Raw genomic sequence first — 25,011 nt, forward strand, 5'->3', positions numbered from 1 at the left:
AAACTGGAGACCTACAGTAAACAGGTATATTACTTGCTGTGATATAGAATAGGGATTGTAAGCTATCCTGGAGCAGGGATTGATGTTGTTAATAACTAAATATTAACTGCAAAGCGCCGCTGAATATTTGTGCAATATCATAGGTGGGGTAACGGGGGGCGGGGGGATTTTTGAGAGGTGCCAGTCAATGTGCTGGGCCACAGGAACCCAGTGATTACACGGATCGACGTAACACACAGGTTTTATTATTAGGCTTCCTTTATTATTAGTCTTTCATTGATTTGTCCGCTTTAAGTTACAGTAGGAAAGCAGACGGCTCTGCATTGCATGATCATATCCTAGAGAGAAGCTCGGTGCACCGCAGCGATAAGCTCCTAAGCCTACGCCAAACTACAACTCCCGTCAGCTCGCAGGTATATATCCTCCTCCTCTCCCGATGCTGGTTGGATAACTTGTCTTTACAGAGACGCGCTATTGGCTGCATGTGTTCCCGGAGCTGCACGGTAGCGCTGTGTCAGTGAGTAAGGAGACTGGGATAAAGCAGCGATGCGGGTACACAGAGGAAAAAACTTAGCAATAGCAAAGACCTCTCAGGTAGACGGCGTTTCAGGTTACTCCAACTACCCCTGTGGGGGTGATATTCAACAATTTAGGGGCACCATAATGAAATTATATCTTGGCCCCCAACCTAAAAATGTTCTGCCACCCCTGTGTCTATTCATAACACAGAAAGCCACGTTATGGCAGCTTCCTGTACGCTGTATAGCCTTATCACTCCGCTTCCTCACTGACGCAGTTGGCTCCGGATGATTACAGATTAGTTTGCCAGGTTTGGGGCTGGGCACTGGACCAGAAAGTGAAGCAGTTGATGAATGGATAATATTTTCTGAATGTATAGGAGAATGTATTTAGCATGAAATAAATCATGCTTAGCTACACTTTAAAGTAATATGTATGGCATTGTAATATGTGCTGCTGTGAATGAGGTAGAAGGATGCTGACTAAGGAGTCCATACCTGTTCCTTATAATGATTGTAACTAATAAGAATACAACTATAAAGATGAATGCTATGTGCAGCCCATAGCAGGAATCTTCCCTGTTGGAACGTGCACAGTTCGTTCATGTGAAAATGTGGCACCTGCAAATGGGAGGAGCTGGGAGGAAAGTGAAGGTGCTTGTTACGTGTACTGTTTTGTGCCGGACATCGCTACTGCACATGTGCACTGTGCAGCCATTGCTGGGGCCAAACTCCAGAGCTTCTGCACATGTGCAGCCATTGCTGGGGCCAAACTCCAGAGCTTCTGCACATGTGCAGCCATTGCTGGGGCCAAACTCCAGAGCTTCTGCACATGTGCAGCCATTGCTGGGGCCAAACTCCAGAGCTTCTGCACATGTGCAGCCATTGCTGGGGCCAAACTCCAGAGCTTCTGCACATGTGCAGCCATTGCTGGGGCCAAACTCCAGAGCTTCTGCACATGTGCAGCCATTGCTGGGGCCAAACTCCAGAGCTTATGCACATTTGCAGCCATTGCTGGGGCCAAACTCCAGAGCTTATGCACATTTGCAGCCATTGCTGGGGCCAAACTCCAGAGCTTCTGCACATGTGCAGCCATTGCTGGGGCCAAACTCCAGAGCTTCTGCACACGTGCAGCCATTGCTGGGGCCAAACTCCAGAGCTTATGCACATTTGCAGCCATTGCTGGGGCCAAACTCCAGAGCTTCTGCACATGTGCAGCCATTGCTGGGGCCAAACTCCAGAGCTTCTGCATATGTGCAGCCATTGCTGGGGCCAAACTCCAGAGCTTCTGCACATGTGCAGCCATTGCTGGGGCCAAACTCCAGAGCTTCTGCACATGTGCAGCCATTGCTGGGGCCAAACTCTAGAGCTTGGTAAATCTGACAGCTTCACAGCCCCCACAGAAAGCTGTTGCAAACGGATATTTGCTGCCATCCTTCCCTCATACATTCGGGTTATACTTAATATATTTGCGGGTATCACCCAACAGGTGTTTTGGAGGATATGCAGCAAATATTGAATGAAAAATAGGCCCCTGATATGCTTATTTAGCAAAAAACTCCTGCCAGAACAGTGGGTCGGATAAGAGCTTGACCCGTCAAAGAGTCCGTTGTAAAGTGATAGTGATGTCTATTACCTTGTTGCTGGGATCTGACACAGAACCGGCATAGCCATTGGGAAGAGAGAAACACGGATACTAAACAATTGACTTAATCATGCCTAAGCAGCCAGTGACATCAGCACGTAGGCCACACCATGGCCCTCATTCCGAGTTGTTCGCTCGCTAGCTGCTTTTAGCAGCATTGCACACGCTAGGCCACCGCCCTCTGGGAGTGTATCTTAGCTTAGCAGAATTTCAAACGAAACATTAGCAGAATTGCTACTAAATAATTCTTTGCAGTTTCTGAGTAGCTCCAGACCTATTCACAGATTGCGATCAGCTCAGTCCGTTTAGTTCCTGGTTTGACGTCACAAACACGCCCTGCGTTCGGCCAGCCACTCCCCCGTTTCTCCAGACACTCCCGCATTTTTCCCTGACACGCCTGCGTTTTTTAGCACACTCCCGGAAAACGCTCAGTTACCTCCCAGAAACGCCCCTTTCCTGTCAATCATTTACCGACCAGCAGTGCGACTGAAAAGCGTCGTACGAACACCAGCAAAACTGCTAAGTTTTTAGTTAAATAACTTAGCACATGCGCGCTGCGTACCATGCGCATGCGCATTTAACAGCAAATCGCAGCATAGCGAAAATCGGCAACGAGCGAACAACTCGGAATGACCACCCATGAGTTCTATAAAAATGTTGTCCTCCGCATGCAACAGAACTTTTTTTTAAAATCATAACTAGTCTGGATAAAGAGGAAATAACTATAGACTATGCTATGGAAAGATGAGATCACACGTAGAAAATTCCTTGGCATTTATTACAAATTATAACTGGTGTGCTTATCTAGCTAAAGACATTTTTAGAAGGGTCTTGAAGAAAGCACAGAGAGAGTCTTGACGGACGCTAAAGGGTTGGGAGCCCCAGAGATAAGCTGCAGCCTGAGAAGCGGGCTGCAGACAATGATAGGCCGATGGTGACACACTGTCTGGGGAGCAGATACTATTGTATAGTATGTAAAGAACAAGTAGGGGCGGAGCAGCAGATTACATCTGACACGGGGAGGGGAGTTTTGAATGATAGACATAGAATTTGGTAGTAAATGTAGAAGTAACATCCGGGGTCATCACTAAACCTAAAATGCATCTTACTGTAGATAACATGCTACTAGTGACATGTATAAATATATAGTATATGTCTGAGGAGCTTACCAGGGCCGGAAATGTTTTAGATTTAGTTGTTGTTATGGAGGGAGATATTATTTTATTTCTTTATTTACCATATGCACAGATTTATAATCATTTATTACCTCTCTACAAGGAGCAACACAGAGTTTCCCAACCACAGGGGGTAATTCAGATCTAATCGCTGCTGTGCATTTTCGCACAGCAGATGATCAGATCCGAACTGCGCATGTGTCTGAGCCGCAATGCGCAGGTGGGTCGGACGGCTACAACGGGCATCGGCGGTCAGTGACGGGATGGTGCGAAGAAACCATTCGCACGGGCGTTCGCAAGGTGATTGACAGGAAGAGGCCGTTTGTGGGTGGCTCTGACCGCTAACAGTGAGTGTCCGGAAAAACGCAGGCGGGCTCAGGCGTTTTCAGGAAGGGAGTCTGACGTCAGCCCCGATCAGCAGAATTTAATCACACTGGAAGAGTAAGTCCTGGGCTGCGCAGAGACTACACAAACTCATTTTGTGCAGCTCTGCAACACATAGGAACGCACACTTGCACGTCGACAATACACTCCCAGGGCCGGCTCGAGGCATGTTCGACTCGAGCGGCCGCGCAGGGCGCCACCCTTAAAGGGCGCCGCGCGCTGGCGCCGCCATGTCGGAGCCTGGAGCCGGCCCTGATCTCCCCTGCTGTCCTCCCGGCTCCCGCTGTGTGCGCCGCCGCTGTGTGCGCTATGCGGCGCCGGCGTCTGATGTCAGACACCGGCGCCGCACAGCGCGCACAGACAGCGGCAGACAGCACAGACAGCGGCCGCAGAGGCGCACACAGCAGCACTCCCAGCAGCACTCCCCCTCCCTCGGCACAGCAGGTACTGGGGGCATATGTGGCACTGTGGGGGGCATTTATCTGGCACTGTGGGGGGCATTCATTTATCTGGCACTGTGGGGGGCATTCATTTATCTGGCACTGCGGGGGGGGGACATTTATCTGTGCACTGTGAGGGGGCATTAATGTATCTGGCACTGTGGGGGCATTTCTGGCACTGTGGGGGCATATCTGCGCTGTGGGGGCATTTATGTATCTGCACTGTGGGGGCATTTATGTATCTGGCACTGTGGGGGCATTTCTGTATCTGGCACTGTGGGGGTATATATGCACTGTGGGGGCACTTATTTATCTGGCACTGTGGGGGCATTTATTTATCTGGCACTGTGAGGGGCATTTATTTATCTGGCACTGTGGGGGGCATTTATTTATCTGGCACTGTGGGGGGCATTTATTTATCTGGCACTGTGGGGGGCATTTCTTTATCTGGCACTGTGGGGGCATATCTGGCACTGGGGGCATTTAATGTATCTGGCACTGTGGGGGCATATCTGGCACCGGGGGCATTAAGGTATCTCTCACTGTGGGGGCATATCTGGCACTGGGGGCATTAAGGTATCTGGCACTGTGGGGGCATATCTGGCACTGGGGGCATTAATGTATCTGACACTGTGGTGGGCAATAATGTATCTGGCACTGTGTGGGCACTTATGCATCTGGCACTGGGGGCATTTATGCATCTGGCAATGTGTGGGCATTTATGTATCTGGCACTGGGGGAATTTATGTATCTGGCCCTGTGGGGGCATATCTGGCACTGTGGGGGCATTTTTATATCTGGCACTGTGGGGACATATCTGGCACTGTGTGGGCATTTTTATATCTAGCACTGTGGGGACATATCTGGCACTGTGTGGGCATTTTTATATCTGGCACTGTGGGGACATATCTGGCACTGTGTGGGCATTTTTATATCTGGCACTGTGGGGGCACTTATGTATCTGGCACTGTGTGGGCACTTATGTATCTGGCACTGTGGGGGCATTTATGTATCTGGCACTGTGGGGGGCATATCTGCACTGTGGGGGCATTTATGTATCTGGAACTTTGGGGGCATTTATGTATCTGAACTGTGGGTGCATATCTGGCACTGTGTGGCCATTTATGTAGCTGGCACTGCTGGGGGGGCATGTCACGTGTAGCTGGCACTGCTGGGGGGGCATGTCACGTGTAGCTGGCACTGCTGGGGGGCATGTCACGTGTAGCTGGCACTGCTGGGGAGCATGTCACGTGTAGCTGGCACTGCTGGGGGGCATGTCACGTGTAGCTGGCACTGCTGGGGGGCATGTCATGTAGTGTTCCCGCTAGGCGTCTGTGGCTAGGCAATGTGTCTCAGTGCTCTCCCTGGTGCAATGTGTCTCAGTGCTGTGCCTGGCGCAAAGTGTATAGGAGGTTCTACCTGGTGCAGTGTGTATTAGCTGCACTACTGTGTGGTGTAATGCAAATTGCCACTATTATGTGGCCACGTACCTTCCCCACGAAGTAACTCCCCTTAATTTTTGCTGCGCACCTTCGGCGCGCACTGTCCATGCTTTGACATATAGGTATGGGAACAACAAGCAGTATGTACATCATTTTGCCCTCCTAACTTAAAAATGTGCCCTCCCTGTGATCAGCACCATGCCCTAAAAAGTGAACACTATCATGTGTAGCTGGCACTGCTGGGGGGCATGTCATGTGTAGCTGGCACTGCTGGGGGGCATGTCATGTGTAGCTGGCACTGCTGCGGGGCATGTCATGTGTAGCTGGCACTGCTGCGGGGCATGTCATGTGTAGCTGGCACTGCTGGGGGGCATGTCATGTCTATCTGGCACTGCACATTATGTGTATCTGGCACTATACTGGAGACATTGTGTGTAAGGAACACTACTGTGGCTATGTGTAAGGCTGCTAATTGTGTGAAAATATATTTATAGTTTGATGATATGAAGTTACGAGACCACGCCCACTTTCCCAGAGGCCACACCCACTTTCCCAGGAGCGCGCGCCGAAGGCGCGCGCATTGGGGGGGGGGGGGGGGGGTGCTTTTACATTTTCTCGCTCAGGGTGCTAGTAGGCCTGGAGCCGGCCCTGTACACTCCCCCTGCAGGTGGTGACTATCTGATCGCAGGACAGCAAAAAACGCAGCCCAGCGATCAGATCTGAATGACCCCCACAGTCCCTAAGGAACACTAACAGACCAGGTTTTAGTGATATCCCTGCTTAAGCACAGATGATTAAATCAAAATAACAGAGGTACTAATTAGGTCACCTGTGCTCAAGTATGGACTGTAGTTGGGAGTGTGGACTGTGGCTGGAGGTCCTGTGTTTGTAGCTGTCAGAAAATTTCCTGGCAGCCATTAACACATACGGCAGTCAAATTTATACAGACATGTAGGTTCTAATTGTTAGGGAGCAGCCTGCACGGTGAGCTTCATTTCCACAACACGACATATTGCCGTTGATATGAATGATAGTCACAGTGAGCTTTCACAATGCCACCAGAAGCTATGAGAGTCATTCTGAGTTGATCGCACGCTGCAACTTTTTGCAGCCCGTGCGATCAACTAGACGCCGCCTATGGGGGAGTGTATTTTTGCATAGCAGGGCTGCGAACGCTTGTGCAGCCGAGCTATGCAAAAACATTTTGTGCAGTTTCTAAGTAGGTCTGGACTTACTTACCCACTGCGATGACTTCAGCGTCTCAGGTCCCGGAATTGACGTCAGACATCTGCCCACCAAACGCCTCGACACTACTGCGTTCGGATCTCCACTCCCCGAAAACGGTCAGTTGACGCCCCGGAACGCCTTCCTCCTGTCAATCATGTTGCGATTTCGGTAGCGATCTGTTTCTTCTTTAATTCCGTTGCTGCCCGGGATTCCCCGACGCCGGGCAGTGACGCGCCTGCGCATTGCGCCCGCTGCGCATTCCAGACCCTTTTGCACGGCTGCGAAAAAAAGCAGCGTGCGAATTGGTCGGAATGACCCCCTTTGTCTGTTAGGAGTGTATTTATCATAATCTGCATCTCAGATGTGGATGGGATCTGATAAAATCAATCAGACTCACAAAGCGATATCTAATTACATTGCAGGGCTGTATCATTTATTGCATGCAGGGACAGAGTTTGCGAGAAAGCTCTGTCCCTGTGAATCCTCTCCCCGCATTGCGAATTTGGGCGATTTCATTACATCCCATTGGCATCTGAGATGTGCATTGTGATAAATATGCCCAAAATTATGCAATTCTTCTAGGCCATAGGGGGCTATTTAGAGTTGATTGCAGTGTTACAAGCTGCGGCTGTAGTGCGTGACCATCATTATGCGATTACATCCCAGAAGGATACGATCGCATTATGATTGACATGCGGCAGGTGTCCAGGGGTGGCAACGCGGTGTTGGTGGGGAGGACAGCAGGAAACACAGGCGTGTCATGGCCGTTTTCGGGGCTGGCCGATGATGTTGCCTGCTTTTCCTGTGATCGGAAACATGGCGGTGGTGCCCCTGCCCCTGGTCCACCCCTATTTGAGTTTCTTGCTATGTGATCACAATTGAATTGCGATCGCATAGTAGGGCGGTGCCACACATGCTGGGCGGCCCCCAACATGTGTTTTTAGTGGTCACAGATTTTCGATAAATCTGCGACCAACTTTGAATAACCCCCCTAATCTGCAGTCTGCTAGCATGAAACCGATCATTTCAGTTAGGGTCCTGTTCCGTCTTTCAGCTATCCCATTTAGCACTAGGGTATATGGGAGTATCCTTTAAGTCTCTATGTCGTGCTGTTTGAAGTTGTTTTATATGATGTGAACTAGGGAAGCCAATCCCAGGCCATTTTTTCAATCCCGGGTATCGGGATTGAAAAATGGCCAATCCCGGGATTCCCGGGATTGGCTTTTAGCTAGGTGGCCGCCCCCTCGCCCCACCCCGCCCCGCACATATAACTCACCATATACCGAGGGCGGGCGTGACCTCTCACTCTGCGCTGGGGACCCGGAAGGAGGAAGCCGGGCAGCGTTTGAGCGTCCTGTGGACGCTCAACGCTGATCCCTCAATCCCCGGGATTGGAGCTTCCAATCCCGGGATTGATGCCCGGCCATTTTTGGCCCTAAATCCCGGGATCCCGCCGATCCCGGGATTGGCCACCATAATGTGAACTAATTTTGACATGTGAGTGGATTTCGCTGCATCTTGTTACTGTGTACATGCCTGAGACCCAACTGTTTTTCAGTGTCCCGCGGTGGGGGAGGGGGAGTTGGTGGGGCACACACCGCTGCTCTGCTATGCACATAAGCATCAGGGACATCTTAAATAGTGCTGGGAGGGCATGGGGGTAGCCCAGCATCTCGGAACACCCCCACAGTGACAGGAACGGGGGTGCAGTGAAGCTCCACCCCCTTCCCCAAGGCTCCACCAAGGGGCGTCACTGCCCCTGATGACACCCGATGCGGGGAGCCTCATGAAAGGGGGGGGGGGTGGCTTAGTGGGAGGGGCATGGTCTCGCGGCCCAATGTTTGGACTGCAGGACAATATGATTCAGGTCTCATCCAACACAATAGCACTGCTAGATCACACTGACTTAATATACAGTAATAACTAATACCTAACATTCCAGATAATTATAGATCCCTATTACAGGGTTGTATTGTTTTGTTTTCAGTAAATTTTGTACTTGAGGAAAATAGGGAATATACAATATATTTAGCTGACTGTTACATGCAGCGCTACACCGGGGAAATCCATTATTCTCCTCTTTTACTCAAAATTATCCCATCTAACAAATCAATGACGCCAGTGCCTGCGGTATTGTCAGTGTGGTTTGACTGCTTTGATTTCCATGGTGAAAGCTGCATGAGTTAAATCTAACAAAATACTGGTCTGAAGGAGCCTCAAAAAATGCACTGTGATAAATTAGTTGTCTCCATAGTAAAGACAGCAAGCCTCCTATAATATGGCAGGAGCAGAGTATTTTGCTTATCCAGCTGTTGTCAGGGCAATACAGTCTTCAAAGATTTTCTTAACCTGTCCTGGCAGTTGGGTGTCAGCTTTCACCCGCAAATAGTCAGCTGTCCTCCGCTAACCGCATCAGTTCCATGCAACTCTGCTTTCTTCCTTCCGTACTGTCTCTGGTATTATTCTTCATTTATATATTGCTGACTCCTTCAGTGCTATACAGTCAGGGAGTGTAAATGAACGCAATGCTGTACATGGGATAAAACAGAGAGCACTGCTCACCAAAGCTGACAATCTAAAGCTACATGAAGCTGTATGTGCTGGCTGGAGGAGACAATTTGCTAAGGTGGTGGTCGGGAGACCGATGGTCACATGACCTCCACCACATCCCGACCCCTCACTATCCCGACGGTCAGCATGCCGACCAACAGGGACTATTTCCACTCATGGGTGTCCACGACACTCATAGAGTAGCAATAGAACCCGTGGTCGCCACTGAGTTTGCAGCGTGGCAAACACAGTGAGCCCGAAAGGGGATTTGCTGCACTCGCCCCTCCCCGCTGGGATCCCAGCGTCGGTATGCTGTCGGGATCCCGGCGTCTGTATGCTGACCTCAGCCATACCACTCCCACTTGCTAGGTTTGCTTATGAATAGAATGTTATTATGCATGGCGGACATTGGCGTTTCTATAACGGGTGCAGTGTGTGCGGTGCACACAGGCCCCCTGAGTCCCGGGGAGGCTCGCACCGCACACACTGCACCCATTTTCCCTATACCTACCTTTCCGGAGTCCATCGCTGATCGTGTTTGGGCCCCCTCCTCTCCCGTAGCCATTGCGCCGGTGCTAGCGCACTGACCACTAGAGACTCTGGCACAGTGCCAGAGTCTCCAACTCCTTCCAACTTCTTTGTCCCTTAAAGAGGGACATCTTCGCGTGCCTAAGGCGTGGCCGATATTAGGGGACATGGCCTTTCTAGGGGGCGTGGCCTCATGTTAGGGGGTTTGGCCTTGCGGCAAGTGCTGCAATCACTAACCACGTCCCGGTTTTCATCACTATGGAGGCATAGACAGTAATGAGTGAGCTGCTGGCCATGCCCCCTGTCTAGGGTGGCCAATCCTGGGCCATTTTTCAATCCCGAGTATGGGATTGAAAAATGGTCAAACCCGGGATTCCCAGGATTGGCTTTTTTACTTTAAAACGGGCCGGCCCTGCTCCGCCCACCTATACCCACCCACCCCGCCTGCACAGATAACTCACCTAACTGCTGGAGCGGCGGGTGGGAAAAACTTAATCCACCTTTGCGGAGGACAACGGATGGCTTTCTGGGCTCGGCGGCGGGTGATGGCCTGGTGAGTGACTGCGCAGCGTCACCTCAGACGGCACAACGCAGGAAGATTGACAGGAAGGGGGCATTTCTGGGTGTCAACTGACCGTTTTCTGGGAGTGTTTTGAAAAACGCAGGCGTGCCAGGGAAAACGCAGGCGTGGCTGGGTGAACGCTGGGTGGGTGTGTGACGTCAAAAGCCAACCCTCCAATGTTAGAATCAACGCACACGAAGAGTAAGTCCAGGGCTGGTCTTGTTTTGCACAAAATGTTTTTGCAGGCACTCTGCTGCACAGGCGTTCGCACTTCTGTAAAGTGAAAATACACTCCCCGATGGGCGGCGACAATGTATCTGCACGGCTGCTAAAAACTGCTAGCGAGCGATCAACTCGGAATGACCCCCAGTGTCCCTACCCACACCATAACCGTAATTCCCCCTCAGTGTGCCTGCCTGCACACTCCTCGTAATTCCCCCTCAGTCTCCCTGCCTGCACCCTCCCCAAAATTCCATCTCAGTGTCCCTGCCTGCATCCTCCCTGTAATTGCCCCTCAGTGTCATTGACCTCAGCCTCCCTGTAGCCCCTTCCTCTCATTTTGCCTACCCAAAACCTCCCTGTAAATCCCCCTTAGTGTCCCTGACCTCAGCCTCCCTGTGACTCCCCCCTCAGTAAAACAAAAATTGTCTCAAACCCGCGCTCCAATACAACGGTGCAGCAGCGCCTGCTGGAATGGTCACCTCCACTCCACAAAAGTCCAAGTCAAAGTTCACAAATTGCAGATGCGCGCTCCTTCTGGGAATGGGATCTATAATATGACCCGGGGGTCTTCCTTTCCTCCACTCCTGTATCAAACACACTTCTTTCTTCAACACTTTATTTCCCCTTGTCCATATCCCTCAAACATAAACAGAGGTGGGGGATACTAGTGAAGTACAGCTTTAATAGAATTGGTACAAGTTAAAACCACTATGCAAAAACAATTCTCAATAGCAATCCACCACAGTCTATGGTCAGAGTATGCGTACCACAATGCGAGGGGTGTCAAACAATGTCCACCCAATAGCGCTTTTTAATCAGGTACCTCCTGGGATATCAGCACCCTTACGCCACTGGTCAGGAACCTTTCTCCTCGCATACGGTCTGCTGCAGTCTGTGCCAAGATACCACCAATGCGGTTCTGCTCCTCAGAGCCTTTATCAAGGTGCATGGTGGACCGAACAATATGAGGGTATTTAAACCCCTTGGTGCAATATCATTAGTGTAGACAAATCAGACCCAAAAACATCATATAAACAGAATATACCTTGCAGTTACATATCTACGAAAAGGTATGTCTTAGTATAAACTCCTAGTCCCTCAGTGTCCCTGCCCACACCCTCCTGTAATTCCCCCTCAGCGTCCCTGCCCACACCCTCTCTGTAATTGCCCCTCAGTGTTCCTGACCTCAACCTCCCTGTAAGCCCTCCACCTCATTGTCCCTACGTACACCCTCCCTGTAATTCTCCCTCAGTGTCCCTAACCTCAGCCTGTCTGTAACCCCCCCTCTGGGTGGGGGAGATGAGGGGCGCCAGTTACTTACTTTGCCAGGGGCGCTCAGACCCCTAGATATACCCCTGTACAGGTAATAAAATCGAACAAACTCTCAATGCGATTACTGATTACATCGCATGTGCTTTGTAAAAATAATGTTCATAAATATGCCCAAAGTGTAATAGTCACGTTCGTTTGTGTCCAAAATTACATATGCAAATCCTGCTCACTCTTCCATCACACCGTTAGGAATGGGAGAAGACGTTCCACCAGATACACAACGATATTATATTTGTATCAACATAAGGAGGAAAGAGTTGGGGAGAGGGGGATTAGGTTTAGGCACTAGGGGGTGGGTTAGGCTGCGGGGGGGGGGGGGGGTGTTGTTAGGGCTAGGCTGTGGCAGGGGAGGGAGTGTTAGGGCTAGGCACTAATGAGGGGGGTAAGCTATGGGGTGGTTAGGCTGTGGGTAGGGAGGGTTAGGTTTAGGCACTAGTGGGCGGGTTAGGGTTAGGCTGCAGGGGGGGTGTTGTTAGGGTTAGGCACTAACAAGTGGAGTAGGCTACAGGGGTTAGGGTTAGGCTGTGGGCAGGGAGGGTTAGGTTTAGGCACTGAGGGGGAGAGTTAGGGTTATAGGCCCTACACACTGGCCGATCCGCCGCCGAGCTGCCCGACGGCGGATATGGCCGACGGGTGACCCGGCGGCGGGGGGGCGGGGTAGTGACGGGGGGAGTGAAGTTTAATCGCTGGAGCCTCCACACTGCACGATATGAACGTTATCTCGTTCATTAATGAACGAGATCGTTCATATCGTGCAGTCATGTCGGCCAGTGTGTAGGGCCCTTTAGGCTACGTGGGGTGGGGGGTTAGGGTTATGGTTAGGCATCAAGTATGCACGGATATGGTAAGTGGGGTACAGGGAGAAGGCTAGTATATTTACCAAACCTCTGTTGGGATACTGAGCTGCGGGATGCCGCTGTCGGTCTTCTGACTGTCGGCATCTGTATGTATTCTAATCAGTGCTCAGTATAGACAGCTAAGAACCAAAAAAAAATAAAAAATCTATCCAATACAAATAGCCTTACAATGAGATGATATAACATAGGTATTTCTGTTTGGTTGTATAACTAAGGTTAACATATTAATTGGCCTGTGGAAGTACAGTATAGGTATGCCGTGTTCATCAATTGTGTCAATACAAGCCAACATTATTAATAGATTAGACAAAAAAAATCCAGTGAACAAACACTTAAAAAGCATTACTAGCGGATCTGTAACACAAACAGCAAATGGTTACATTACAAAGAGGAATACTAAAAGAATCCTTAAAAGCCAGGTGTATGAGTACTAGTGTATTTACTGTTTATACGGTATTTAATTTCCTTTTTCGTGTATACAGTATGTAAGATCACTTTGAGGGTTTTTTTTAGCCTCAACATGATAATGAACCTATTCCTTGTTGTGTACTATTATCCAAGGGATGGAGACGGCAATAGAACATTTTCTTTTATGTCTGGTAACACACCTCCACTTGTGATTTGATCGGCAATCCACAGAGGGAAGGCAACTTCAAACGGTGCTTTCAATGAAGCAGGTAATCTGTGGACCTAGGCTAGGACTTGTAATCACAAGCTGGTTTCCGAATGTTTGCTCATCTTTGTATAATATGGTTCCCATAAGGGTACTTTGGAAATATAAGAAAAGGAGATGTTTTCATAATTAACAAAGCAGCACTGGTCGGAGAAGCACAGTGGGGAATACACCGGGCCTTGTCTGTACTGTACTTTATCTCTCTTTTGTGTTCTGCTGTCTCGTTCCCATCCTGCCTCAGATGACGACTCACGGAAACACATGAAAGCATGAGTTACTGCTTTGTATATGAACACTAATGGGGGTGAATCATTTCCAGCTAGTTTTCATTATTTCATAATAGTGACTTGTCTGGGATTAATCACTGACTACCCGCTCTCACATGGTGCAGTTATTATTAGCATCCTCTTATGTTCTGTGCTGCTTACTTACCTAATGACAATGTACAGTTGTGCTCATAAGTTTACATACCCCAGCAGAATTTGTGATTTTCTGGCCATTTGTCAGAGAATATGAATGAAAACTCACAAACTTTTCTTTCACTCATGGTTAGTGGTTGGGTAATGCCATTTATTGTCAAACAACTGTGTTTACTCTTTTTAAATCATAATGACAACAGAAACCACCCAAATGATCAAAAGTTTACATATCCTGGAGATTTTGGCATGATAACATGCACACAAGTTGACACAAACGGGTTTGAATGGCTACTACAGGTAACCATCCTCACCTGTGATCTGTTTGCTTGTAATCAGTGTGTGTGTGTGTGTGTGTGTGTGTGTGTGTGTGTGTCTGTGTGTGTGTGTGTGTGTGTGTGTGTGTGTGTGTATAAAAGGTCAGTGAGTTTCTGGACTCCTGAAAGACCCTTGCATCTTTCATCCAGTGCTGCACTGACGTGTCTGGATTCTGAGTCATGGGGAAAGCAAAAGAATTGTCAAAGGATCTGCGGGAAAAGGTAATTGAACTGTATAAAACAGGAAAGGGATATAAAAAGATATCCAAGCAATTGAGAATGCCAATCAGCAGTGTTCAAACTCTAATTAAGAAGTGAAAAATTAGGGATTCTGTGGAAACCAAATCACGGTCAGGTAGACCAACAAAAATTTCAGCCACAACTGCCAGGAAAATTGTTCGGGATACAAAGAAAAATCCACAAGTAACTTCAGCTGAAATACAGGACACTGAAAAAAAGTGGTGTGGTTGTTTCAAGATGCACAATAAGGAGGCATTTGAAGAAAAATGGGCTGCATGGTCGAGTCGCCAGAAGAAAGCCTTTACTACGCAAATGCCACAAAACATCCTGCTTACAATACTCCAAACAGCACAGAGACAAGCCTCAAAACTTCTGGAACAAAGTCATTTGGAGTGATGAGACCAAAATTGAACTTTTTGGCCACAACCATAAACGTTACATTTGGAGAGGAGTCAACAAGGCCTATGATGAAAGGTACACCATTCCTACTGTGAAGCACGGAGGTGGATCGCTGATATTTTGGGGATGTGTGAGCTACAAAGGCACTGGAAACTTGGTCAAAATTGATGGCAACATGAATGCAGCATGTTATCAGAAAATACTGGAGGAAAATTTGCACTCATCAGCCCTGAAGCTGCGCGTACTTGGACGTTCCAACATGACAATGATCCAAAAGACAAGGCCAAATCGACCTGTCATTGGCTACAGCAGAATAAAGTGAAGGTTCTGGAGTGGCCATCTCAGTCTCCTGACCTCAATATCATTGAGCCACTCTGGGGAGATCTCAAATGTGCAGTTCATGCAAGACAGCCCAAGAATTTACAGGAACTGGAGGCTTTTTGCCAAGAAAAATGGGCAGCTTTACCATCTGAGAAAATAAAGAGCCTCATCCACAACTACTACAAAAGACTTCATGCTGTCATTGATGTTAAAGGGGGCAATACACGGTATTAAGAACTGGGGTATGTAAACTTTTGATCAGGGTCATTTGGGTAGTTTCTGTTGTCTTTATGATTTAAAAAGAGTAAACACAGTTGTTTGACAATAAATGGCTTCACCCAACCACTAACCATGAGTGAAAGAAAAGTTTGTGAGTTATCATTCATATTCTCTGACAAATGGCCAGAAAATCACAAATTCTGCTAGGGTATGTAAACTTATGAGCACAACTGTATCTACATTAAGTGCTTATGTGAAGTGTATGGAAATGATACAGCGGAGCCGGCACTCAGGAGAGGGGAGTAAAGGAGAGTATTAGAACAGTGAATCTGCAGACTGTCACACCATTGGGTTGAATTTGCACATCTTGTTCTAGCTAGATTTTAGTTTGTAATGAATCTAAGGGTGTGGTATGATATGTGGTATGACCATATCAAGATTCATCACGTAGGTACTGATGATATGTCGACATGCTAGAATGTCAACATATCATCCCCGGTGGGCCAGCGGTGACTTACCTGCTCTTGACGTCTGCAGTGGCTCCATTAGTGTCTGCTGGGTCCCAGCAGTCATGTGAGTGTGACTTTCGGCGCAGCCATATGAGGAAGTGGCAGTTCCAGTGAGTATTGTCCCCCTATCCTTAACCCCTACTCTTAACCTCCCTCTAGTACCCCTTCCCCCCAGCTTAACCCTAACCTCCCCCTAGTACCTAACCCTAACCCCCTTCCCCATAGCTCAGGCATTCCCAACCACGGGTGCAGATTTTAGTGATATCCAGGCTTCAGCACAGATGGTTAAATCAAAATAACTGAGGTACTAATTAAGTCACCTGTGTTCAAGCCTGGATATCACTAAAACCAGGACTGTTAGTGTGCCTTGAGGACCGAGGTTGGGAAACACTGCCATAGCTTAACCCTAACCTCCCCCTAGTACATAACCCTAACCCCCTTCCCCATAGCTTAACCCTAATCTCACTCTAGTGCCTAACCCTAACTACCTCGTTCCACAGCCTAAAGGCCCATACACATTAGACGATGTCGCTCCGTGAGCGACGTTGTCTAATGTTTCCACTCCCGGGCCGGCCGGTCGGCGGCCGACTGTACACACTGAGCGATATGACCGCTCATATCGCTCAGTGACGTCACACCTCCGCCAGCCCTGCATGCAGGCCGTGGATGACAGTTTAGATCCTGCATGCATGCCCTACCAACAGCAACGATCGTTGCCGACCCGCAGGGCCGGTCGTCGCTAGCGGCATACACACTTGACGATAAAATGAGCGAAGTCGCTCAAGGAGGGGGAAAATGAGCGACATCGCTCATTTTATCGTCCAGTGTGTATGGACCTTAAGTCTAATGTTTATATTCTGACAATGTTGACGTGCTGCCTGTCGACATTTTAACAATGTCGACATAACAACTGTCAAAAGTGTGGTGTTAATGTTTATGTTGAACTAATGACTAATGTCATTATGTCGACTATACCTGTTGATAAAACTAGGGTTACCCCCATTGAATGCAGCACTAACAAAGCGAGGTTGAAGCACTCTAGTTTCTGTGTCTTATTATGTGGATCTTGGTTAGCAGGGCTGCCTTCAAAAATTGGGGGCTGGGGACTGACAATATAGGCAGAGTCCCTGAAACACCCCTATCACATTAGCCTCATTTCACTCCAGCCTCATACACTGTCACTCCAACCTCCTAACTTACCAGAACCCTACCCTGTGACTCCAGTCTCCTGCCCCGTCACTCCAGCCCTGTCTTTTCAGTCTCCTGCTCCATGTCTCTCCAGCCTTCTAGCCAAGGGCGTAGATACAATAGGGGCAGGGGGTGCATCTGCTATGGGGCCTGGGCCGGCTCCTGGAGCTGCCCCCCACCCCCCCCTGCACCTAGTTGCTGAGCCACGTTGGCTGCTTTTATCTCTTTAGCAGTGTGCTGCTGCACTGCAGCCACATCTGCTCTCCTGGCCTAACTGATGCTGGGAGGAGGCAAGGCAGTGGCATCCCTGGACCATGGCCACGTCTCCTCCCAGCATCAGATAGGAGAGACGTGATGGAGCCGGCCTGGACAGCAGAAGTGGCTACAGTGCAGAAGCATAATGCTAAAAGATACAAAACAGCCAAGAGGCCCCGATGGTGAGTGCTCGCCTGCTGCAGGTAGTCCACCAGGGGGGTCTTTGAATAGTCTGCATGGAGAAGGGGGTGGTCTAGATCTTTGAGGTGTCTCTCCAGCCTCCTGCCCCATGTCTCTCTAACCTACTCCCCCATGTATCTCCAGCCTTCTGCCCCATGTCTCTCCAGCCTCCTGCCTCTTGTCCCGGGTCTCTCCAGCCTGCTGCCCCTGTCACTCCAGGCTCCTGAGTCTCCCGAGGCTAACTGGGTCAGCGCTGGAAGTACATGGCCGGGCACCTCCTTTTCGTGCCATGGAGTGTGACCTCACAAGGTCATCGTTGCGGTCCCAGCAGCCCTGGCTGCAACCAGGCAAAATAGAAGGTACTGCAGTTGTCACACTACAGAGCACTGTGAGTAACTCGCTCTGTGGTGCAGACTTGTAGCAAACGGCAGTGCAGCGGCAAAATGGTAGGGAGGTAAGATGTACCGGCTACTAATTTCTTAATGGTACACCATATCATCCCGTACCTCCGTACTTTTACCATTGGCAGCAGGAGTATCCATCCAGGTCCCGGCATTCCCCCCTGATGGCAGCACTGTTGGTTAGTCCCAACACACTGTGACTGTGCTTTGCCTTGATATTGTGCTTTAATGACTGGGTAGATGTGTACTAGCAGGCTACTTTAACCGCATAACACCCCACCTTCCCAGTTTCGACAGGACAGCACCTATTTGAATAGACTATCTTGCTGTGCCGCAGTTGCCACGTGTTTCCCGATTTGCCGGAGGTTTGAGGCATTTCACCTGCTGCACAAAGAGGAGGCAAGTGTCTGCAATGCGTGAGGCAACAAAATGGTGTTTTTATAGTAGGGGCAGGTTCTTCAGGGGCATAGTCACTGGTTTTGTTGTAGTCACACCCATGAGGATTCATCCACGCGCCCAGTGTGCAGAAGTCAAGCCCCCAAACCCAATTCAGATTTCACTAATGCTGGGAAGAATATAAACTGCATACATGTTCCCCAGGAAAATATCCACAACAGTTATATAGTAAATATCAGCAACTGGGTGCAGGGCGGTTCTCCTTGTTTGTCTGCTTATTCTTTCTCTTTTTTTGCTGTTATTCCTACCACCCTCAGATTCAGATTGAAAGGCAAAGCCAAGTAAATGCAACAAATAGGACATTTGCTATTTAAAAAAATTAGGTTAATTTTGTTGCCCAACCACTATTAAAATTGCACCGATCACTCACAAATTTTTTCTCCTTCTTTGCTGCGCCTTTGAAAATGTAACAAAATGTTGCCAATGTATTCTACATTGCACATTATTCCCCCTAAAAGTAATTTGTATCAGGATAAACTAATTGGAAACATAGTAAGTATAGAAAGCATTCCACAGGGCCTATTAGTGCAGTTGCAACTGGCTCAGTGTCTCAGTCACAGCCACCAAATGTATGTGTGGCACACTCCCCACATCTGACACGTTTGTGCCAGCCTCTCAGATAGCAACAACCGTCTCTGCAGGTCTCTTAATACCTCCAGAACAACATTATTGGAAACAAAAAGATTCCGGTTACTCATTGCGTGCTAAAACATTTCCAAACTAACAGACTGATCACAGCGACTGGCAGGAGGTGCCCAGCATGACTGGGGAGCCAGTCAGTTATTACACAGATAAACACACTCCATGAGAACAGTGGGGGTGCACGACTGAAACACAAACAAGCTTTAGAGTGAAATCCCCACAGCACCACTCATCTACTCAATACTGCAAGTACCCTCCCTGGAGACATGCACAATTGGAGCAGGTGTGAAAGGGCCAAGATACAAACAGAAGAGATGAAAGAGAGTACGGTTCTGAAGAACACTCAGGAGGCCACACCACAGAGCACACACTGCAAACTCCAGAAGATTTAAGCACTCCACCATTATCTAGTACACAGTTGGACCACCCAGTAAATCTGGCAGTAATTAGGAAAGGAAGGGGGGAGTTGATTTGGAGGGGTGGAAGGCAGAGGTGGGCTGCTTACATCATTTCTATGCATGCCTTGTGAGTGCAAAGGAAATCTGCATGAAGGAACATAAATGAAAGTCTGCGTTGAGAATACAGCAAAATTAGTACAAAACACTGAACATTATTATTATTATTATTATTATGGGTTAGTGGATTAGAAGCCAGACACAATAGGGCTTAATGGACCATGGATACACAATCGCAGAGGTTCATCCTGGCAGTGCAGTCAGAGGGTCTCAGGCAAGCAATCAGCCCCCCTAAAGTCGTGGAAGTGTTGATTTAAAACATTGAATGCAATTATGAACAGTTCGAACATTTCCTCTCTGTAAAAATTCACATGCAGTCAGCTTAGCAATTAACCTCACCCTATACGGCTAATAGACCAATTATAATTACACTACTTTACGGTGCTGTTAACCTGTTCAGTGCCAAAATAAACCATGTAGTAATATGAACTGCAGTTTTCATATGTCTGATTAACACACAAATTGTGATCTGAACCAAAATACACTGACGCGCACAATGCTGATGCTCATAGAGCAGTGCGATTCTTTGCTACTGCACGTATACTAAAAGTATACTCATACAGATGCGCCCTCATACACTGTAGCTTCAGCCCCTCTAGGAGTGTCATGTCCAGAGCAACATGGTTGCGCCGCATACCTTTTACACTCAAAATGTGCGTCTTTTTTCGCACAAACAACTGGGAGCGACAAAACAACTTTGCTAGACCGCACTTATCAATTTGATATGTGATATTTGTACATCTGTGTGTGAATGAGTCTGAATCTGTATACGCAGTGCTAGGATGCAACAGCCGCGCTTTTCTCACGCCCGGTTCCGTTATGCCTCATCTGCGACTTTGTACGTGTTTAAAACTAATTTCCTGTGCGGGTTACAGTCATGGCGCAGCATTGGCAGTACACTATGAATAAGAGGTGTTTTACTGCGCCCGCAATGCGAATAAAACACAAAATGCAAGGAAATAGTCGCTATGCCACACTTCTCGGAGCGGCTCAGTCGCAGCAGGCTTCTTGCGCTCTATGGCGTACTGAGGCTATGTGCATGAGGACACCCCCGCGGATGCTTTGATTGGAATTGACCCATTTCACAGAAAGGGTAGTGGATAAGTGGAATAGCCTCCCATCAGAGGTGGTAGAGGCTGAGACTGTAGAGCAATTTAAACATGCTTGGGATAGGCATATGAATATCCTTACAAAGAATTAAGGTTCAAAAAGGGTTGCGATTACCTATTAGGATAAAAAATATGGGCAGACTAGATGGGCCAAGTGGTTCTTATCTGCCGTCAAATTCTATGTTTCTATGTGTGTATTTGTGTGGTACGATATTTACACTGCAAGTTCCACTGGGAAAGGGAATGATGTTAATGATGAAACATTCTCTGCAAAGCTATGTGTAATATATTGGCACTAAATGTGATATAATATCTTTCCATCATGTCCATTTACAACCGGGTCCACAATTAGCCAAATAAATGGAATGTGCTTGTGCACTGATGTATGTGCGGGGCGTATGGATTGGCGCAGTTATACAAATAGAAATATATTTGCATCTTCACAAATGACCTTTGAAGCTTGCTGAAGCGCTGTGTTTTTGAAGTGTTCAGAGTCATTTAACCTCTTGTCAGTGTTAACACAACACAGGATACTCCCAAGAGAGGTCAGCCACTGTCATTAAGCATGAGAAAAGTCAGGTACCTTGTCACCCTGGGACTATTATTCAAACTGTTAACCCTTAATACTGCTGGTATCTTTAACAATACTCACCATTGCTATATTGCAGTCACAGCAGTAGGTGAATTACAATCATTTACAAATCAACATATTATCAATTGATGTTATTAAAAAGCTGAAGGAGAATGGAGGGTGAGCTTAGCTAGGTTTTGGGACGGACAGGAGGAATGGGTTTGGCAGAGTGATAGAGTGGTGTGTGCTGTCCTGAATTGCTGATATTGTCAATGTTGGAAAGTTCTATTTAATTTAATATAGGAGTTAATGATCCCAATATAATAGATTTTCTACCTATGCTCACCATGCAGCTATCTGAACCACAGACAGCTGCCTTCATGTATGTTATGTAGAGCTGAACAATGCACCCACAGTGCGTGCTGCAGGCTGTGTGCGCGCAAATGCAAGTTTTCATACTATGCATTAGTCTGACGCAAACAGCATCATCTGCATCCTGGTGAATCTGCAGGCGTATTCAGAGTAGTACAGACATCAGTCGGACCTCTACTTGTGGCTAAATGGGTGTAACGGAGAGTTTGCAATTAGTATAATCTTGCCATGGGTGTGTAGACAGAATCGCAGCCTATTTATTCAGAGGGGATGTGTTTAGTATGCCAGTTGTCAGGATGCCGGTGGTCATGTCACTAAAGCCGGAATCCTAAATCCACTCAGGACAGCGGAGCTGGATCATCAACAGTCCAAAGTTATCGGGGGAATGCGTTAGGCACTAGGGGGGGTTAGAGTTAGGCACTAGGGGGGTTTAGTCCTAGCCGTTACCCTCCAAGGGTTAGCCACAGGCAACACCCGGGAGTGTTAGCTCCAGCTACCACCGCCTGAGGGTTAGGGTGTGGAGGGTAGACATACTTACCTCCTCCGATGTTGGGATGCCGCGGAAGGTCATGTGACCACCGGCATCCCGATCGCTGGGATATAGTATGTATTCCATTCAGACATAAGCGTATGCAAAGATGCAGCATTTTCAGCCGGATAGTTTGCTGCCAGAATAGGGTTGGTGCACATCTATGCTGATAGTGATGGTGGCTGCTGCGCTCACAAGTCAGGGGGGTGATGCACCCAGGCTGACTCTGAAGACAAGCAGCTATTTTCAAGCATGCTGTGGTTATCCGATATGGCACTTTGCTGGGCATTTTGGTGCACCAGGTGTATACACACTAGATTCTGTTTATACATAGTGATGAAAGTGGTATAGTTAATATAGTAAGCGGCAGTGATAAAGTGAACTTGGGATCTCACTGGTACCTCCAAGGACTACTTATGGGCATATCTGTATTGCTAACAGGATGGCGGAGAAAGAACATAGTAGAGGGCCGCGTCTGTGCAGAAAACAGAGGCAGCCTCTAACAACATGACATTAAGCCAATTCAGATTAAATATGAAAAAAGTCCTTTCGGCCCTTAAACGGTTAACCCAACAAGATTTATAAAGGCGTTCTATTCCTAAGTAGCGTATGTACAGGCCACTGCATTTAACATTTTGTCACAAAGCGCAACATTTGGTTGTTAACAAGCACTCATAGCCAATCAGATTAAGCCTTTTACAACACTGATAAATCCACTTGTCTATATTAATACCGCTTAGTATGCATTAAATATAGACAACTGGATTGAAGGTCAACTAACAAAGCTACTGTATGCTGTGCTACAGCTCAGAGATTAATCTGAGCATCAATTTCCTGCCACAGGAAAACTACTTCAAATAGGTGAAAGGAAAAATAATATTATAGATATGGATGTATGATGTACTATGGTTATAATTTGTTACTTTAGTTAAACATTGATAAAATGTAATGAAAAGTTTATTGGCACTGAATAGAAACAATCTTTTTATTTCAGTCGTGATAAACATCTACAATGATTTGTAGAGAAGCATTTTAATGTTTTTTTTAGAAAAATGATCAGTAAATACCAGTAAAAAAGAACAAAAATTAGAAAATAAATAATAAGCTCACTAAACTAAAATAGCTACAGTATATTGCAGTAGGTCTGAATAGTTACATTTCACGTGGCACATATGAGAGTCTAGACGCCATGGCGAAAATGCTTTTACCTTTTTCCGTTGGAATCGCGAAGCGCGGCTTTACTCATCTCCTTGGTCCTGGTCTCTATCTCCTGGATTTGTTCTAACAGTGTTTTGCTGTAGGTGTGCTTGGCCCTGCAAAATAGAAACAACCCATGATATGCCCATTTTACAGCATACTATCTAGGTGAGGTTCCAGTGTATGTATTTCTGTGAAACCATCTATTTTACAAAGATTTTTTTTTATGCAAGTTACTCTCTTTCTGCATTCCACGCAGCAACAGTTCAGTTTACACTGGGGATGTCCTGTGTTCATCCCCTCCTCCTTTTCCATTGCTCCCGCACCGACATTATCCTCCCACCTCCTTTATTATTTTCTTGTTTTACTGTTTGTTGATATTTTAAATGTTTCCCAAATCTGAACCTTGTAATCAGTTTATCAGTTCTTGTATTTGTTACGTAAGTCTGATTAGAATAAAAATGTGAACAAAAATCTATGTTCTATCACAAAACTCCATATCCATAAACAAATCTCTCCTTATAAAATATATATTTTTTTAAAACAACTACTAAAAAGTAAAACAGAGAGTAATGTTTTATGTAGTACACAGTTTTGATATTCTTGAGGACTGAGTTTGAGAAGCACTGCTCTATGTTATTATGCATAAGGAACGAGTATCTAGAATAATAACTCTTTCTAAAACTAATACCGCTTTCACATCGCTAACCCGGTAAAGAACCGGCTTTTGAACACGCTTCTGACCCGGGTCTGAACACGCTATACCCCTTTCACATCGCAGTTTGGAGCCGTGTTATTGCCGGGTTATTCCCGGGTTGGTGCCTTTCACACTGAACCCGGTTCACCCTTTGAAAACATTTGTGATGTCATTATAAATGGACTTTTCTGTCTCCTATTGATGAGGTTTGAAAGGTATTACAAGGAGGGGCTGGGGAGTGCTCAGTAGTGCAGCAATCATGGCCGACACAGCACATGTCTCTATAGACTTTGTGATAGTCTCAGCTGTACTGCACTTGGATTCAGCCTGTGAGAGGATATTTGAACTTCTCATATTCTGTAGCTTGTTCAGCAGCTATGTTATGAGGAGGAGGAGGCTGCAGTATTTGAGAGACACCGCCATTCATCGCCGACAATACCTGCGCAGGAGGAGATCGTTTATATCTGCTTCTGTGACCACCATACTCAACCTTAACCTCACTACTCAACGAAAATTGTGGTCTAGAGAACGGCAGCACAGGCCTGTCTTGTTTCTGCTGCTGCTATGCTGGAGGATAAGTTAACCGTTGTTGCAAGTGCTGAGTGGCCAAATATGGTGGCATACTGCTCGTAATATTGCCACTCCATACGGGCAGCACCACGTCTATTTCTGTTGTGGTCGTGGACCTTATGGAAATTCCTTTTAAGGGCCTTTAGTTTATTGATTACCTGCTGGGAGGTACGGTGGAATCCAGAGGCTGCAAGCATCTTTGTTATGTTTTTGTACGTGATTGCATCCTTAACAGTCCCTGTCATTTGGTGGGTGATTTCAGACTCCCCCCTTATCCGTAACAGCTCCCTAACCTCATCCTCACTCCAGTTTGCCATATTCTCCAAGCACTGTAGCACTGTGAATGTAGTATA

The 25,011-nt window shown here is 47.4% G+C and overlaps 1 protein-coding gene across 1 annotated transcript in view; it reads right to left on the minus strand.

The window, feature by feature from the left end:
* ATP8A2 (ATPase phospholipid transporting 8A2) overlaps positions 1-25,011 on the minus strand; it is a 1,320,460-nt gene that overhangs the window by 63,780 nt on the left and 1,231,669 nt on the right. The window contains exon 35 of the mRNA XM_063951698.1: positions 23,403-23,507. Coding sequence (XP_063807768.1) covers positions 23,403-23,507 — 105 coding nt within the window. The remainder of the gene's footprint in view (positions 1-23,402; positions 23,508-25,011) is intronic.

This window comes from Pseudophryne corroboree, chromosome 2, assembly GCF_028390025.1.
Source record: "Pseudophryne corroboree isolate aPseCor3 chromosome 2, aPseCor3.hap2, whole genome shotgun sequence".
In the NCBI taxonomy this organism is placed as follows: domain Eukaryota; kingdom Metazoa; phylum Chordata; class Amphibia; order Anura; family Myobatrachidae; genus Pseudophryne; species Pseudophryne corroboree.